General features: G+C 41.3%; 1 protein-coding gene across 3 annotated transcripts in view; it reads left to right on the plus strand.

The window, feature by feature from the left end:
• Positions 1-16528, plus strand: part of tspan4a (tetraspanin 4a) — a 136136-nt gene that overhangs the window by 19513 nt on the left and 100095 nt on the right. The window contains exons 1-2 of one of the 3 annotated variants that reach the window (XM_079663498.1): positions 672-854; positions 5647-5726. In XM_079663498.1, the coding sequence (XP_079519624.1) occupies positions 5664-5726 (63 nt within the window). In that variant the 5' untranslated portion in view covers positions 672-854; positions 5647-5663. Of the gene's footprint in view, positions 1-671; positions 855-4100; positions 5727-16528 lie in introns of those variants that run through there. The other 2 variants (XM_079663497.1, XM_079663496.1) reach the window with 2 other exon arrangements.

Below are 16528 nucleotides of genomic sequence, written 5' to 3' on the forward strand. Positions count from 1 at the left end.
AAAACAACTTTACCCGTTGTGAAGTGCAGTACAACTTTATTTTGGAATTGTTGTTGAGGTAAAAAGTAGCTTAAAATAGGCATAGGCATAACATTCTTAAGTGATTGTTTTTTTTTACTTTCCTCGAATGATGGTGCATAGTGAATACAATAAATGTTGAATCCACTTTCAATCACCACATTTGACCAGGTAGGCTCCCAGAGTACCCCATTTATTGCATTTATGTGGAATTCACCATTATAACCCAGGATCTCACTAGCCTATTGTCTGCCTTTGATAGATTGTTGATTTCGTTTTTTGATGTCAATGAGACACATCTAATAATACAATTAAATCTTATGTTTCACAATCACAACCGCATGCTAAATGCATTGCATGCTTGTGCAGCAATTCCATTGCTATACTAACAGTACTCAGCACCACCGTTACTACCATCAATATAGATTTGACTGAAGTCAAGAACGTGAGGCCATGCTTTCCCTCATACCCTTTCACACCAAGGCTTTTCCCGTTCTAGCTCTTCGTGCTAGAGCTTTTCTGGTTCAGAACCGGTTCTTCGGTTCAGCTCCCGCTCTGTTCACACCGCTCAGAGCCCGACTGGTGCTGCGTCATTGTTTGCGTCATGACGTAACCGTTTGCGTGCCTGCTTCATAAAGCAAAACCGTGCGGAAACCCCTCACATCAACAACAACAACAATGGCAGATTGTATTGAAGCGCTTCTCGTTTTGGTTTTGCTCTGTTGAAACGAAATGGAACAAATGGGACGACTTTACTACCAACTTTACAGTCGCTACATGCTACATTCAAAGGTTCTTTACAACCATCATCAACTTCATTCCGTAGGAGATAGAAGGTAAATATACGTCCTATTCGATGGCGTTAGAGCTAGCTGTTGTTAGCCTCTGCATGCGCCAAGCTCAAAATACCCAGCTTTGCAGCATTAATTATTATGGTATAACATTAAAACTGAGTTTAGAGGTGGCTCCGCTGCCGTAATTCCCAAATAAAAACTATATTGTATGATATATCTTATTATATAACCACTACCAATATTTGTGTTCTTATTGTGCCACTCTGTTAACACAGTCAATAACTTGATTCATCTAGTTTTGTTTTATTGTCCATACATGTTGTCATTGAAGCAAGCTTAAATCCCTCAAGAGTTCAGCTTGGTTGGGTAACACATGTTTATTTCCCATCAGAGCTGTTGTTATCTATTTCATGGCTGATTCCTCATGATCATCGGTGTCGAGCTGTTGAGAGAATGTGCTATTAGTTGGCTCATGGGCCTCGCACACAGCTGTGTTTTTAGAAAGTGACATCTTGACGACAACTGAGTCAGGCAAATTAGAAAAATTATAATCAAGATGTGATCCAGAGATAAAAGCTGGAAAATATTTAAGCAATAAAAACTGTTCCGTCCTTCTGCTTCAGTTTGAACATAATAGATGTTTTGTTGAATTGTGTGGACATAATTAATATATTAATAGCCTTTTTTAATAATGAAAGGAAAAAACAGGTTGCCTTGAAAGTATGACAGTATTGAAAGTATGAAAATGTTAAAATGGGGACATTTGGGTACATAGAGTGCTTACAAACTCACAAAATGTGAAATGAGACAACCAAGTTAGTTTGTTTTAGACTGCCTCAGTCTATGTACTAGACTCATAGCAACTTTTTAAAAAGCCAATCAGAGCAGAATGAGGTTTTTATCAGAAGGGGGTTTTGAAGACAGGCATTCAATTGTAAAAAAGTGTTTCAGAAAGAGGATGAACACAGGCATATTCAGACAGTGTTGAAAAAATGATGACTTTTTTATACATAAAAGCATGGTAACGTGTGCTAAAAGAAAGCCAAAATACAAGTATGACATGAACATTTGCATATGTCCCTTAACTTTCCGAAAATAGCCTCATGTTATCAGTATGAAATGATTGTGGTTGCCTAAGCAAAAATTCTACCAGGCAAACAGCTCTAAATAATTTGCCAGTCCTGTGGAGAGCCATTCCCATTTCATATGCTCATATTGCTGCTCTGTGCGCACTGCAGTTATCCTTGTAGCCTGTTTTGTCATTTAGTGGAGACATTCATGGGAGACTCATATTAAAGCTTTAAACAAGGGAAAGCGAGCCAGACTCATAGCCCTATATGACTGCGCGGAGACCAGAGTGTAGCACAGCACCCTTTGTGTATCTGACTGTGCACGTCAATCCATTTACATCCTTTTGTCACATCACAGGGATTTATAAAGTACTATAATATGCACAACTACTTCTAAAGCCTCCAGTCTTAGAGTAAGATTTCATCACGTTGGGTATCATGTTTCCCTGCTGCAGCCAAAACCTTTTTTTTCTACCTCTGTGAATTTTAACACGCTGAAGACATCCAAGCTGCCGCGACCCATGGGGTCCTCTGCATGTGTATTTTGTGTTCTGGTTTGTGTGTTTCTAAACTGAATAGCAGTAATATTTGTTGCTTCATGGCGTCACAGTATGTCAAAGGCGAACCATTTACAGAAAGATTTGTTCCCTGCTTCACGAATCAGGCCAGTCTGTATATTTTGTGAAAGTGGCGGAAATAATTCTGCCAATTACACCCAAAATGTATATAAATGGGATGAACACCATGCTGTATACATATAATTTATTTCGAGGGATTCGGCAAAATGGATTATGTGTGAATAAGCACGCTCAGTATAAGGGACACATATCTTATAGTTGTTTCTTGTAAAACCTTCCTTGGTTAAAAACTCAGCTCTTTAGAATTTAGAAAAGCACTAATAGGTGTAAAGTGCATCTACCTTGTTATGTACACTTTATTTCTGCCTATGTAAACAACAGATGGAAATTATGGATGAAAACAGTTTTTACGCTTGGCTTAGGTACAATAGTTGGTGTATTGATTAAAGCATAGTTTGCCGATGAAAAGAGGATGCATCATGAACAAAAAATGGCATCAATTTAAAACATTAGATTGGCATGCAGTGATTAGGGGACTAACCTTCATCTAATTAATACTTGAAACACAAATGCCATGTTCGTGTTTCATGTTTTCTATATTATTTTTTACAGTTTTCATTGCTGCATTTATAATTATTTCAATTTCATTTCCAAATTCTACATTTGACTGAAAACCCAGTTCACCATGCTGAGATGTTGACCTGCATCTAACCTATGCCATTGTTGTAAAGGACGTGGATACTCTTAAGGTAACCTTTCTAATCATATCACTGCCTCATGTCCATTCACCTTTTTAGGGGTGAAAACCATAAGCCGAAAATGTGTGCATGCTCTTTTAAACAGTATCTGTCAGACAGTCAGTCCATCCGTCAGTCAGACACATTCAATCTCTAAGACTGCCACCTCTGCAGTCTGACAAAAAAGTGACATGCAGGAGAAAAGACAGAAATCCTTTAAATACTTGATGAAAGTCAGTACCTTGGCAGCTCTGAAACGTCCCTGTGGACTCATAAAGCCACTGACCCACATGACCACCAGGTTGTGGAGAGCATGCGGTAATTCTGTGTGAATGTCAGCAGCAGTGTGAGATTCCCATACTTTCAGAGTCACACACTTGAGGTGATTTGTTTCTTGAGTGGAAATCTGTGCCAAGTGTGGCAACATGTATGCAGTATGACCCAAGCCCATGTCCTGGGGGAGAGAGGAACACGACTGAAGCCAAGCGTGCACTGAAAGCAGCCTGGGCTGTGCACGAAAACAGCCTCTGCATGTGGAATGAGTTTCAGGCAGAGAGCAGAGGAAGAGGAAGCACTAGCGCAAGTGCAGCAGGTTTCTGAGCACTGGTATGTTAACAACACACCAGGTTGTGTGTGTGAGAGTGCTATCTGGGCCATGATTGGCGTGTGCACGAGGGAGGATGGGGCTGCTAGACACTGATTGGATGCGCTCCCTTGTTGGGTGTGGCCAGAATATTAATGACCGCCCCTTCCTTTCGCACTGCCAGATTTTGGGAACCGTTTCAGAGGAGGGATGGGGTGTTTGAGATTGTGCGTGTGGAGAGGAGAGCATCGCAGCTTGTGAGGGAAGTGAGCAGAGAAAAAGGGGAGGGGGGACAGAGAGAGAAAGAGAAAAGGAGCCTGTGAAGAGAAAGAGGGAGGGAGCTTCAGACAGAGAGTCCGGACTACCGCTCAAACACTGCAGTCTTTTGCTTCTCTGTGGAAACAGTGTCTTCTGCCTGCCTGTCTCTTCTTATTGCTATATTCTTCTCTCGCGGCTTTGCCATGACCCCAGCGGACACCTTGATCTCCTTGCCCACCTAGAGAAGAAAGGAGAAATGCTGTAGCGGAGGAAGGAGAGACGAGAAGAGGGGACACGGCACACTTTGCCTCACTGATGAGAGTCTGGAAATTAATTAACCGCCGGCAGCACAGAGGGGGGAGCGCAGAGAGGGGCTCAGTGTGAGGTGCAGGAGGAGAATAAGAGGGAGTTGAAGAGGGTGAATTATTAAATGTGTGGGGAACAGGCTGTGGAGATGAGTAACCCCTAGACAATTTTCAGAGACAAAAAGGACAAGTTTTGGCAAGGAAGGAATTTTAACAAAAGGATATACTGAAAAAGCCAAAGAATGTACTGCTCACAAGCGTTATTCATCCTTTCATGCTGCTTTTCATCCTTCCCCTCACATGCATAACACCATATTTCCCTCTCATCTTCCTATCCTTTTTCACTGCATGTCAGCAAAAGCATATCGACAGCCACCACCACAAGCCTTAGACCCGTGCTAAGCATTTCATTCTCAGTGGATGTGTTACTGAATACATGAAGTTGATTGGCAGAATCAGGAGTGCTGTTATCTCCCAGCCGAGAGTACCTGCTCAGGAATTTCCCATGAGTCCAGGTAGGACGTATAGGATCGTTTCGCCTGCCCAAAGCAGCTGGAGAGGTCGACTCGAAGCCCTCCAGTCATTTACCTGATTGGATCGTTATTAGATGAAACTGCAAACCAGTTTATCTCTCAGAGCATGACACTTGTGTTTGGGGCGATTACAGAGAGGGAAACAAGGATGTGCAGATGTGAGAGTGTATGTGGGGATTATGTCCTAAATACACAGAATTACACAGTTGTTGCGGCAGGATTATGCAAAGTCTCCTGCTGGATGTAGTGGCACTATTGGATTAAAGAGCGGAACTAAAATCAAGTGAATGGCAGGACATTATCTTTCACAGACTAAGTGAGATCAAGTGTGTCACACCTGGGGTAGAATTGAATAAGCCGTTGCAGAGTTTGATGAGGGGTCGGAACTATTCTGAGGAATAGGTCAAAACATCACACAAATAATCTCTCAGCGCCCAACGGAATAACTTTTGGTCCCTCGGTGTGGACTAAGTACTGAAGTACACAGAGTGACTATAAAGAGACTCTTAAAGTTCCTTCAGTCTCCATAATGAGACGCTCGAGCACAGACGAGACTCCGTACCGGCGCAGTCCGTCTCTGGACAGCAAACCCGACACGCCGCCGTTCACTTCTGGCTTTCACCGCTTCAGTGGGGAGTTTGAGTACAAGCGGCCACCGTTTGCGTTCGGCTTCCACACGACAAAAGGGCCGGAGACGTCAAAGGGGCGCTATGCCCAGGGGAAGAAGTATGTGGTGTTTTACCTGGACCTCTCCTTCATATTCCTCCTAGAACTGCGGCGCTGCAGGATGGCCGAGGGTTGCATGATGGCCCTGCGATATGGAATGGTCTTCTTCAACCTCCTCTTCTGGGTGAGTCCTTGATATTTTCCTCTGAGTGTTTGTTTGTTTAGCCAAAAGGGGTTTTCTGCTTTCTTGCCTTTCACATGTTTTAATTCTATGTTACTCACACTTTTGTTATCTTGGATATGTGTGCCTGTGCAACCAGTGATGTGAGAGGAGTGAAGAAAGGGGGGTGTTCAGAAAGAGATAGATCAAGCATTTAGATCATGTGTACAAAGCCCACTGTGTGGATGAGTGACGCCTTTTTTGTTCCCTATACAGTTCTTCAGTGTGGGTTTACGCTACATTGTTAAGCTTCGGCATATTTTGAGCTTGCATTGGGTGTACACTGGTTAACCACAGCGTTACATATGCTTTTATTCTTCACCTGCTGGACCTCAGTTAAACTCTCCTCCCCACAGAACAGCGCATTGCAAAGTATCCGCTGTCAATCTGCTGCATTGTATCTGTTTGCCATGGGGACATTTGTGCCCTGCTGTCAGTCGGTCTCTGTCAATCACACTCCGATAACCACACTACAGATAACTTCCCCTCGCACTGTGAAGTCATGCTCCACAGCTGAGCTTCACATCTTCAAGATCTCATCAGAGCTTCAGCTGGGCTTTTTTTGTGTGTGCAAAAGACCCATTTTTGTGCAAGCCATTGCTACTTGTCAGAGATTTAAGTGAGGCTGGCCCCTGTTGCTATGTTGCTGGGATTACTTTGATTTGTCATACTTCTGTTCTTATTGGTAATGCTATGAGATGAAGCCTTGAACGATGAAATGCAATCTAGCTGCCGAGTTGCAATCTCCCTCGAGGAACAAGTGACCTCTTCACCTCTACATCTTCTCTCCACTATAAAGTGTTATCAAAGAGGGGTTGCAGTATTTGTTATTAGCACACTCTGTGCCAGTGTGTGTGGCCACCTGGTATAAATAACGACCATGACAAGCGTTTCCTAAGAAGCCAATCGGTAGGATCCTGCAGGTAAGAACAGAGGAGACCTTTCAATAAGAAGCACGTCTGTAATAATATCAGAGTCTTTGTAGCTGATGGCTAAAGTCAGAGCTCATTGTCATCACAATTTCAACAGCAATTTATCTCGTTATATATTCAGTATATTGATCAAGTCCAAGCTTTGTATGGAAAAAGGGGGCTTAAAACTGGAATAGATTTTCAAAATTGTTACAAAAGGAGGAAACAGAATGTTGTAAAAGCAGTACCTATCAAAAGGTTTTAATTTCAACGTGACTTACACTTTGAGCGATGCAGTAAAGGAGTTTACATTCTGCATGAAAAAGAGGAACAGTATCATCAACAATTTTCGCTTATACCCATTAGGATTGAGTCCAGGGATTTCAACAAAAATAATTGACCAAAATAAAATTGAAAGTGTGTGCTCAGTAAAATAAAACACTATCAATCATTTTGATTTTCAAGTATGATGCTCTGAATGAGATACAAGTACTGGAAAATGTTGTTAAGTTAATATCACATTTGTTTTTTTCAATGAGTTATTCAAGGACAACATTAATCAAAACAATTTCAATATTTCTTCATTCCTGACCTTAACATTTGAAGAAAAAGGTCTGCCTTTCTCTTTTTTTTTACTTTATATTAAAGCGAATGTAATAACTTTGAGTTATTTTGGAGAATAAGAGTTTGGGACTCTTCCAAACTCCCCTCCTCAGTGCTCCTTCAGAAGGTTTGCCAGATTTGCTGTCCCTATCGCTCCCACTGCCTTTCTCTTCATACATCCATAGCCTTTCCCTGTCCTGACTGGAATACGGTTGTGTGGCTCAGCCCAAGCAAGTTTGTTTGTTTCCCATTTACAAGGCCAGTTAATCACAAGAATAAACAGGAGCAGAATCTGTCCGTCTGCCAAATGCAGTAAATGTAAATAAACATGTCATGATGCAGAAATGACCATCGGATTAAAAAGTGATGACCTGCGCACACAAGGGGTGTGTCAAAGGATCTATACAAAGTATGCATCTACGTTATCACAAACAGAAATGACAGTCACTGAGTCTGAAAACCATGACGAAACCGTTTGCTGTTTGGCGCTGTGTGGAGCAATCCACTCATTTACGGCCCGTCCACACTGGGGCGTGCGTTGAAAGCTTCACCATTCACTTTGAATGGGGTGATGTCACTTTTCGCCGAACTGCATTGTGGGAAGCGAAGCAGAGCTTTGCTGGCGTGGCTCGCTGCAAAAGTTGAGCAATGTTCAACTTTTGAAGCCTCTGCAGAAGCGTCAGTCAATCGAATCATATGCCAGTATAAGCTCTAAACCACTGCTTGTGTGTCAGGGGCGGGAGATTCATGTGATTGGTTGTTGGTCGAGTTTCAGACACGCCCGCCGGCAAGCAACAACGCACGCCGCTGTGTGGACTGGCCGTAATTTCGCTCTCCGAATCTGAGTCTGCTGTTGACTCGTGCATGATGATTCTGGATCTGCTACGGTTAGGGCTCTGAGTCCGCATGAGTCTGCTATGTTTTGTACAGTGAAGGAAGTTCCCTTGATTCAGTCAGTCAGGATTTGCGAATCTGAGTCTGCTGTTGACTCCTGCATGATGAGTATGGATCTCTGGATCTGCTACGGTTACCGGCTCTGAGTCCCCTGAGCAGTGCTTGAATTGGGCCGGTACTCACCGGTACGCAGTACCGGCACTTCTGATTTTTACCCATGTGGTACCGGCACTTCTTACTGAGTACCGGCAAGGTGCTGGTACTCAGTAAAATGCCGGTACTCAGCCGCCGGCAATATACGTATATATTGTAAACGCAACGCAGCGCAAATGTGGGTCTGACTCTGCCTCACAGAGGGTGACTGGCTGTCTACATGACGTGGCCGGCCGACATTGCCACTTTCATACAGATCATACTAATGCCCTCGATTGGTCTCTGTGTGTCATTCAAGCTCGGGAGGGTGTGTGTTGGTGTATGTGTGGCGCGAGCGAGCGAGAAAGCGCGCGCACCGGTTACGTGTATTGTTGTTAGCATCTGGTGCTAGCTAGCTGCGCTAACGGATATAAGGAGCTTTTTCAACAACAAGGTGGAGGGAGAGTCCTTTGCTGTCAGACTGAGAGGCTGATAACTACAGCTCTGGTGAGGTAAATTACTCTCTGAGTCTTTAGATAGTTAACTTAGTTTAAGTTATCTCAGTGGGTCTCATACGGTTCGGTCACTATTTATGTAAACACATATTTCCATTTGAGGGGGTAGTGATTAGTAAAATATGCATGAATAATAAAAACAAAATGTTAACTAGGTGAAAAAAGGTAAGATAAACTTGTTGAGAGCTAAAACTAGTCTTTGCTGTTGCCTCAAAGAGGAGCAGGGGGGAGAGGAGGGAGACAGGAGAGGCCGATTCAGGAGCCCAGACACACTCACAACTATAAATGAACCAAAAACAAATAAATAAACAAGTTTCAATGTTTTTTCATATTGGATATTGTATGTTATTGGTTATGGCCATGTACTTATGATTTTATGATTATTTAAATGTATACATTTTTGTTTCATATGGGTGTAGTCTCTTTATTTCCCCCTCAAAATGCACCAGATTGATGCATTTAAGTCCAACATTTAAAAAAAAAATCTTACCGGGGGAGCATGCCCCCGGACCCCCCTATAGGATTTGAGGCCCGGCCCCACTGCTCCCAAATAGATTTGCAAATTGTTTTAAATAGTAACCCATCTCCATATGTTTCTTTTTGGGTAGTAGATTTAAACTAGAGGGCTATCACTTTGTGCAGCAACGCTATTGACAAATAAATCCAGCAAAATGGCACAAAAAACTGGTAGTGGCCTCAGGGACGAGGAGTCATTTAACCAGCCAGTAGGAGTCAAGCTTTACTTTCTTCTATATCCATAAAGAAAAAGTAAATCTTTTTACAGTTTTTTCATATGGATGTTGAGAGGTATCCATATATCTCTTCATTTTGCTCTCAAATTGCACCAGATTGATGCATCTAACTTCAATATTTAAAAAAAAAAAATCGGGGGAGCATGCCCCCGGACCCCCCTAGACTAGAGGGTGTCAGGTCCACTCCCCAGTTATAAAAATAGCACTTTACCACTGCACCCCCACTAATCTCAGATGCACCCTGAGTCATTTTGTTTAAGTACAGTGAGCCTTTCTAAAATATACAGTAAAGAGACAAACCCACCAGCATTATAGGATATACTATGACTTTGTGCCAAATACTTGTTGCTGATTTAGAGTACTGGCACCTTTTTTATTCCAATTCGAGCACTGCCCCTGAGCCAAACGATAACTTCTGGCAGCTATCCTACTTGCTAAAGGCTAGGCAGATGGACTGGGGTACGTTGTAATGTGATTTTAAAGTGTACATGTTATAAGGAGAGTAGCGAGTGAAGCAAGTTATAGTTTTAATTTGTATGTCACCAGGTGTAGGACTCAAAGGACTCGGGTTAATGGAGAGGGGAGACTCGTCACTCCCAGCTCATTACTGGGATCCGGGTTAATGATCCAGATGAATCAGGACTCACCCATCTCTAGTTCAGATAACACACAGGAGCTAGAAGACCCACCTGCTTCTTTTAAATCAGCTGGGTGGGAACATTTCGGGTTCCCTGTGGACTACAACAACGATGGAGTGCGAGTGGTGGATCGGACGAGGACGGTGTGCTGGCGTTGTTCGACAGCGGTGCGGTATGCTAATGGTAACACAACCCAAACATGCTAAATCATATCAGAAGGCATCAGCCAGATTTGGCAATCACCAGAGCCCAGCAAAAGACAACAGCAGTTCAACAGCTTATCTCCGCTGTTTTTAAGAAGCCAATGAAAGCCGAGAGACCAAAATAAATAACGGAAGCTTTTGGCATATGATTTTATGCTTTTGGCCTATGCTGCGGCCTTACAGTATGCAATAGTAGAGGACCCCGGCTTTTATTGATCGTGATTGAAACACTATCTTATTATTTATTTTTATAATATTTTCAAGACATTCTTTTTAGTTTTACCGCTTATTGAACCTTTTTGTTTGACATCAGCCATTATAGATAATACGGCCATCTGAGTGTGTGTGTTACTGTTTGTGGTTAGTTTTTAACTGTAATAAAATAAATTATTCAAAATGTTAAAGTTCCTTATTTTTAAACTGAAACTTGCACTACTGTTCAAAAATAAATAAAAAACAAACCTGGAATTATGCATTTGGGACTTTTTTTTGCTTTTTCTTGTTGTACCGAACCCGTACCGAACCATGACCCCCAAACCGAGGTAGATACCGAACCGTGAATTCTGTCAACCGTTACACCCCTAGCGAACACACACAGAAAACTTTAAGTGTCGATGTCAATTTACGTAAACCTGAAAAGTGTCAACACCGTTAACTTAACACACTTTCTTTTGACAACATGACTCCTCAAGCTGCGTGAGAAGACGGTGTGACATATGTGAAAGACAGACTAAACATATCAGTCTATATAAACAGTGAAGCTTGGTCGGAATATAAATACTGAACGCCTGTAGGCTTTAAAATGTCGCTCCGAAAATGTTGTATCCGAGCTGGTCAGTTGAAATTCTCAGAACTAATTATGCATTGCTGTGATAACCTTGGGTCACGGTGAATGAAAACATATGTAAAAATATAAATTCACACCTCCCTACAGCCATATTTCTTTGCTGTGTGTTTGTATTCTCAGTACGTACAGAGAGCCACATTTTAACAAATATTCACAGCTTTCCTTGGCCTTCAGCCTGTTTGTCAGACCACAACTATGTTTGCTTATGAATTTCATGAAACTGGATGAAGTTAATCCAAACTGGATGAAATTAAAAGCATCAGTAAGAACTATTTCCCAATGGATTGCTTTCTAGGTTGGGAAGTGTCAATTATGTGTACCTTCCAAAACCCTCTGGGTTAAATAGTAGAAGACCAATAGATGCAAAGTTGTGCAATGTTTAGGTGACCAATTGATTAGTCCATCGACAGAAAAATCAATAAAGATTTATTCAAAAGTTTTCAGACATCATTTGAGATGTCTTGCTACTTGCCTTGACATAAATTCTACATACATGTGGTGTATATTCTGTTAAGTGAAGTGAACGAGAACATTCTGGTTGATCGAAGGAGTTGAAAAAGTGGATGTAGTGGTGCTTTCAGTCAGTAAAGGGGCTCATGACAGCAGCCAGAAGTGTCAGTTTGTTCTTAGACAAACTGCATGCTCATGTTGGTGTCAGCCACTAATTTCCTCTAAAGCAATCACAAGAGGTTAAGGGGTCAAACTGTGACCAGTAAGAGAACTGTCGTTATGATTGAGGTCAGAGCGGCAGCCACTGAAGAGCCGGAACGACGGGAACAAGTGGCAGAGGACAAAACCTCCTTGGTATTTATTTTATGAAGCAGGACAACAAGTTCACTTAAACTTAAAGAGGAACATATCGACTGCAGTGGTGCTGCTAATTGAATTGTGGAAATCAGTTCATAATCTAGAAATTCCTATTTTTATTTAATTTCCGCACATTTTAAACCATCAAAAATAACCCAACAGTAACAACAGGTTATTTTATACTACTATATATTAATAAAAGAACAGCCATACAGTTAATAGTATACACTTTTTTTGTTGGAGTATCATTTTAAATCAAACAATACTCCAACTCTAAACAATTCTTTCATGTTCATTAAAAGGTTCATCAATCTGCAGATTGTCATGGAAACAAGTATTTTTCAAAGAAACCGCATGAAAAGAAATGTGAAGGTTTTATTTGTTTGTTTGCGTGTGTTTTTGAGTGATAGTCTTCACACGTTATATGTCACACACTTTGGGTGCTAATGGACTCAAAGTGGACTCCAATGACCCCTCACTCAGTCTGGGTTACAGTCAGTTACTCGTGTTAATTCCCAGTGCTGTAAGTGTGTCTAATAAGCTCACCAGTCTGACCTCGTACATTATCATCTGTGGGGGTGAGAGCAGTCTGCAAATCACACCGGGCAAAGTGTCAAAAAATGAAATAGGAAAGTAACAAATGGAGAGACGGATATTTGCGCTGCAGGATAAATGCTGATGATCCCCCTTAATGTAGCAGCAATGGCTCCTCCGTAAAATTGCAACAGTGGGCAACTGGAAAATATGAGGCGAAGCACAACACTAATCGTGTTCAGCAAAAACAACTGCAAAAAAGCACCCCACAGCTACAAAATATAAAAATAAGTCCCTCATTTACAGCTACAATTTTAATTAATTTTGTTGGCATTTATGTAACTTTTCAACACCGTGAGGGTGTGAAATCCATGCAGCAGTGAGTGAGACTTGGACAGACAGGCAGAAGGACTGAATATGTTTCTTCTGAAGTTGTGTTTGCTTGTCATCCTAAAGTAGGTCAGAGCCCAACGGAGGAACCATGGATTGCCAGAGTTGTGAACGGGTTGCATCTGTCTCCCCTGATTTAGCCAGATCAATAGAAATTGTCTTCCTACTGATTTGAGATGAGTCAGCCCCGACCAGCCCGGCCCCTTCCTTCACACAGCCCATCGATTCGCAACTGGTCCGTCGGGACGTGCACAGCATGAGTGGTCCACATAATGGGCCTGCAGTTTGCTTTTGCTGAGTTTGGCATAATTGTGCGCACCAAAGCTAACAGGCAACAATGTCACACCCACATTTGGTTTTGTGGGGACGTCTGTAAATGGGAGGGAAGAAAAGAAAAGGGGACATTGGGGATGTCTTCATTTTCTAAACATAATGTTGTGTGCAGGGGTGATGACGTGTTTATTTGTCTTAAAACCATTGGCAGTTGTATCAGGTCTGGCAGATCTGTCATGTGAATGGAGTGGATACTGGGATATGTAACTAGTGGTGAATCATTTGGAATATTCGCAATTGAAATGATCTAGATACACTATTTCTCTTAAAAGTGTTGTTGACATCTTTTTGATAAAGCTCTCCAGAGTTTTCATTGGCTCATGAAGAGGCTTAGGGTGTTGTTTTTAGGTGAGGCGGCCTTGGCTTTATCGCTGGCAGTTAAATTCTCAAGCCCCATAAATGTTTCCTGTCATGACCTTTTGTTCCCAACAGAGATATTTGTAATTGATCTGTGAACAGTTTTATATGTTTTATATTATGAAGCACAATTACCTTAATGACGTAGATGACTGAATCAGCCATTATAATGATGTGATAAATCAGATGTATGTGCTTTTGTTTTGACCTCGGTAGGTTAACATTGTATGAGCATTTTTTTTCAGTTTAAGTAACTTAATGTTTATAGCCACAATGAAGGCTGATGTTTTTATTTGACTCCCTACCCTATTAAACAAATACATTTAATAATAGCAAGGACATAAATTCACGAGATTTGAGATACAATTGGATTAGTTTGCTCCCTTTAATTAAGTCAGGCTATACTACGCTTTGCAATTTTTCTTTCTGTGATTTAGTTTACATCAGAGAAATTGATGTCAACTTTCTGTGATGTAAATGGCAAGGCATCCAGGAAAGCCCTTGAGAGTAGAAAGTATGTCAGTAATTGGATTACATACAATTAATATACATGAAACAAAGCTGATCTCAGGTCTGTTTTGGCAGGCCTGCCTTCTGTTTTTCTGCTGCCTGGTTCCCCTGGCGCTCCTGCATTACAACAACGCAGCAGATAGTACTGTTTAGCTGCCACTGATAATATTACTTGTGCCCTTTGTGTGCTGCCAGTTTCTTTCTCGTCTCAGAACATTAGTAATTGTGGTCTAATTAGCTTATTTAAAAGCATCTACATTCCCACAGGTATGACAATGTGCTGTTATCCTCAGGCCAGTGTATAAAGATAAATGTGCATCTGTCGTCACTGCCTATTCAAACAGGCAAACATACTAATGTCTATGCTTCAGAGACCTATACAACCAAAGTAACAGTATATTATGTATAGTAATGTGTTAGAGAATGATTAGGACCACAGCAATGTAGTTTTCTAAAAAGAAAATGTGCCTCACTCTTTAACATCGATTTGTTCAGTGTTTAAAAAAGATCAAACACTTAATTGAAGGCTGTTTACGGAAACAATTGACCATTAAGCCTATTTAAGTAACAACTCTGGATGAGATAGATGCACGTGCAATCTAATGGTAGCAAAAGTTTTCAACAAAATTGTTATGAGCCCATGAAAGGATACAAAACAATATGCAATGTAATATTTTACAGTAATTTCAAATCTATTTTGCCGTCTTTCATTCAACATCTCTGAAATGCTTTAATTTGTCTGTTGTTCAGTTCCCCTTAAGGGCTTTTATGATTTACCTTTTTGTTTGACCATAGAGAGTCTAGGGAGGGGCGCACTTTATACAGTTTAAATAGTTTCTGGATGAATATTCCAATGCTAATGGCACAAAAAGGGCACATGACAACAGTGCTGACAGAGCAACCTGTCAATCTCCGGGAACCGGAGGGAGGCCGTTTTGTTTCCGTGAAAACGCTGTGGATTATCCAGATACTTAACACTGGTTGCTCCCAATGGCATGGCCAACGGTGTATGAATGTGTGGTAGGAATGTTAGCTTCCATGAGCTAGCAGCTTGATGACCTGTATGTACACTGTAAAATGTTTGGCTGTAAAATTACAGTAAATTACTGGCTACTAGTTGCATGGATTTCAGAGCAATTTACTGTAAATATTTCACAGTAACTGACTGTAAATATTTCACAGTAATTTACTGTAGATATTTTACAGTAAATTCGAATAAAAGTACAACTACATACTGTGACTTTACAGTTGCCATGCCCGTGGAATTACTATGATATAGCAGTACAGAGTTGTGGTATTTATGGTACCTTGCTGTACATAGATTACAGTAATTACTTGTATTTTCACACCATTACTGTAGAAGTAATGCAACACAGTAGCCATTTACTGTAAATATAAGAATGTAAATAATACGATAATATATTTAAGCAATAGCTCACGACAGGCCGTGGTATATGCTCATTATATCACAGCTAAGGGGCGTGGTTCGGCCCGACGCGAAGCGGAGGGTCGACAACCCCCTTAGCTGTGATATAATGAGCATATATCACGGCCTGAAGTGAGCTATTGCTTTTATAAAACGGTCACCAAGTGTGGCAATATGAAAGAAAAATACACACTCTAATTTAAATAGTTTTTATTAGTAAATAATGATGTTCAAAATAAAATAGTCCCTCCGTTGCCTTCTGCACAAAACATAGTGCAAGGTGGTTGCTATGCAACAACACTAACAGCAAGCGAACATATTAGACAGAGAGCGTTGATCCATTATTTGGCTGTTTATTTACATTAATGTGTATGTTGCTGTTTATTGTGCATCCACTGAAAAACTGTCCAGCATCAGTAGCATGGCTTACGTGGTCACTTGTATAGGTTGAGGTTGTTCGAGGCTGTTGCTTGGCATGGCGAGAATATTGCTCCACTTTCTCCGGTCCCCGAGATTGGGCTTCCAGTAGCTCTGGAGAGAGCTTTCGCACCTGTGGCCACTAACGGTCATAATTTCTCTGCTTTGTTTCAAGACCCGCATCAGAAAGCTTTTGAATGGTGGTACTTTTCCAGTTGGTCTACCTGCTCTTCACGTAGCTCTGCATGTCGTAGTTTAGGTGCTTTTTTTTCTGGAGATAGGCACTGCTCAATCCACTCCTCCATAGTAAGACCCCCCCGGAGTTCGAAGTTAATCTTAAATGTTCCCATTTTATGCTTTGTACGTTTGTTTCGTAACGGAAGAAATTTAAATATATTTATAAAACTGACAAGTCAAATTAAGCAATCTGATTGGTCGATAGCGTTTTTGCGGACCTCTTTGATTACAGATTTGAAAACATCGTTGCTTGCTTTAAA

The sequence above is a fragment of the Notothenia rossii genome (genome assembly GCF_949606895.1).
Source record: "Notothenia rossii genome assembly, chromosome: 2".
NCBI lineage: Eukaryota > Metazoa > Chordata > Actinopteri > Perciformes > Nototheniidae > Notothenia > Notothenia rossii.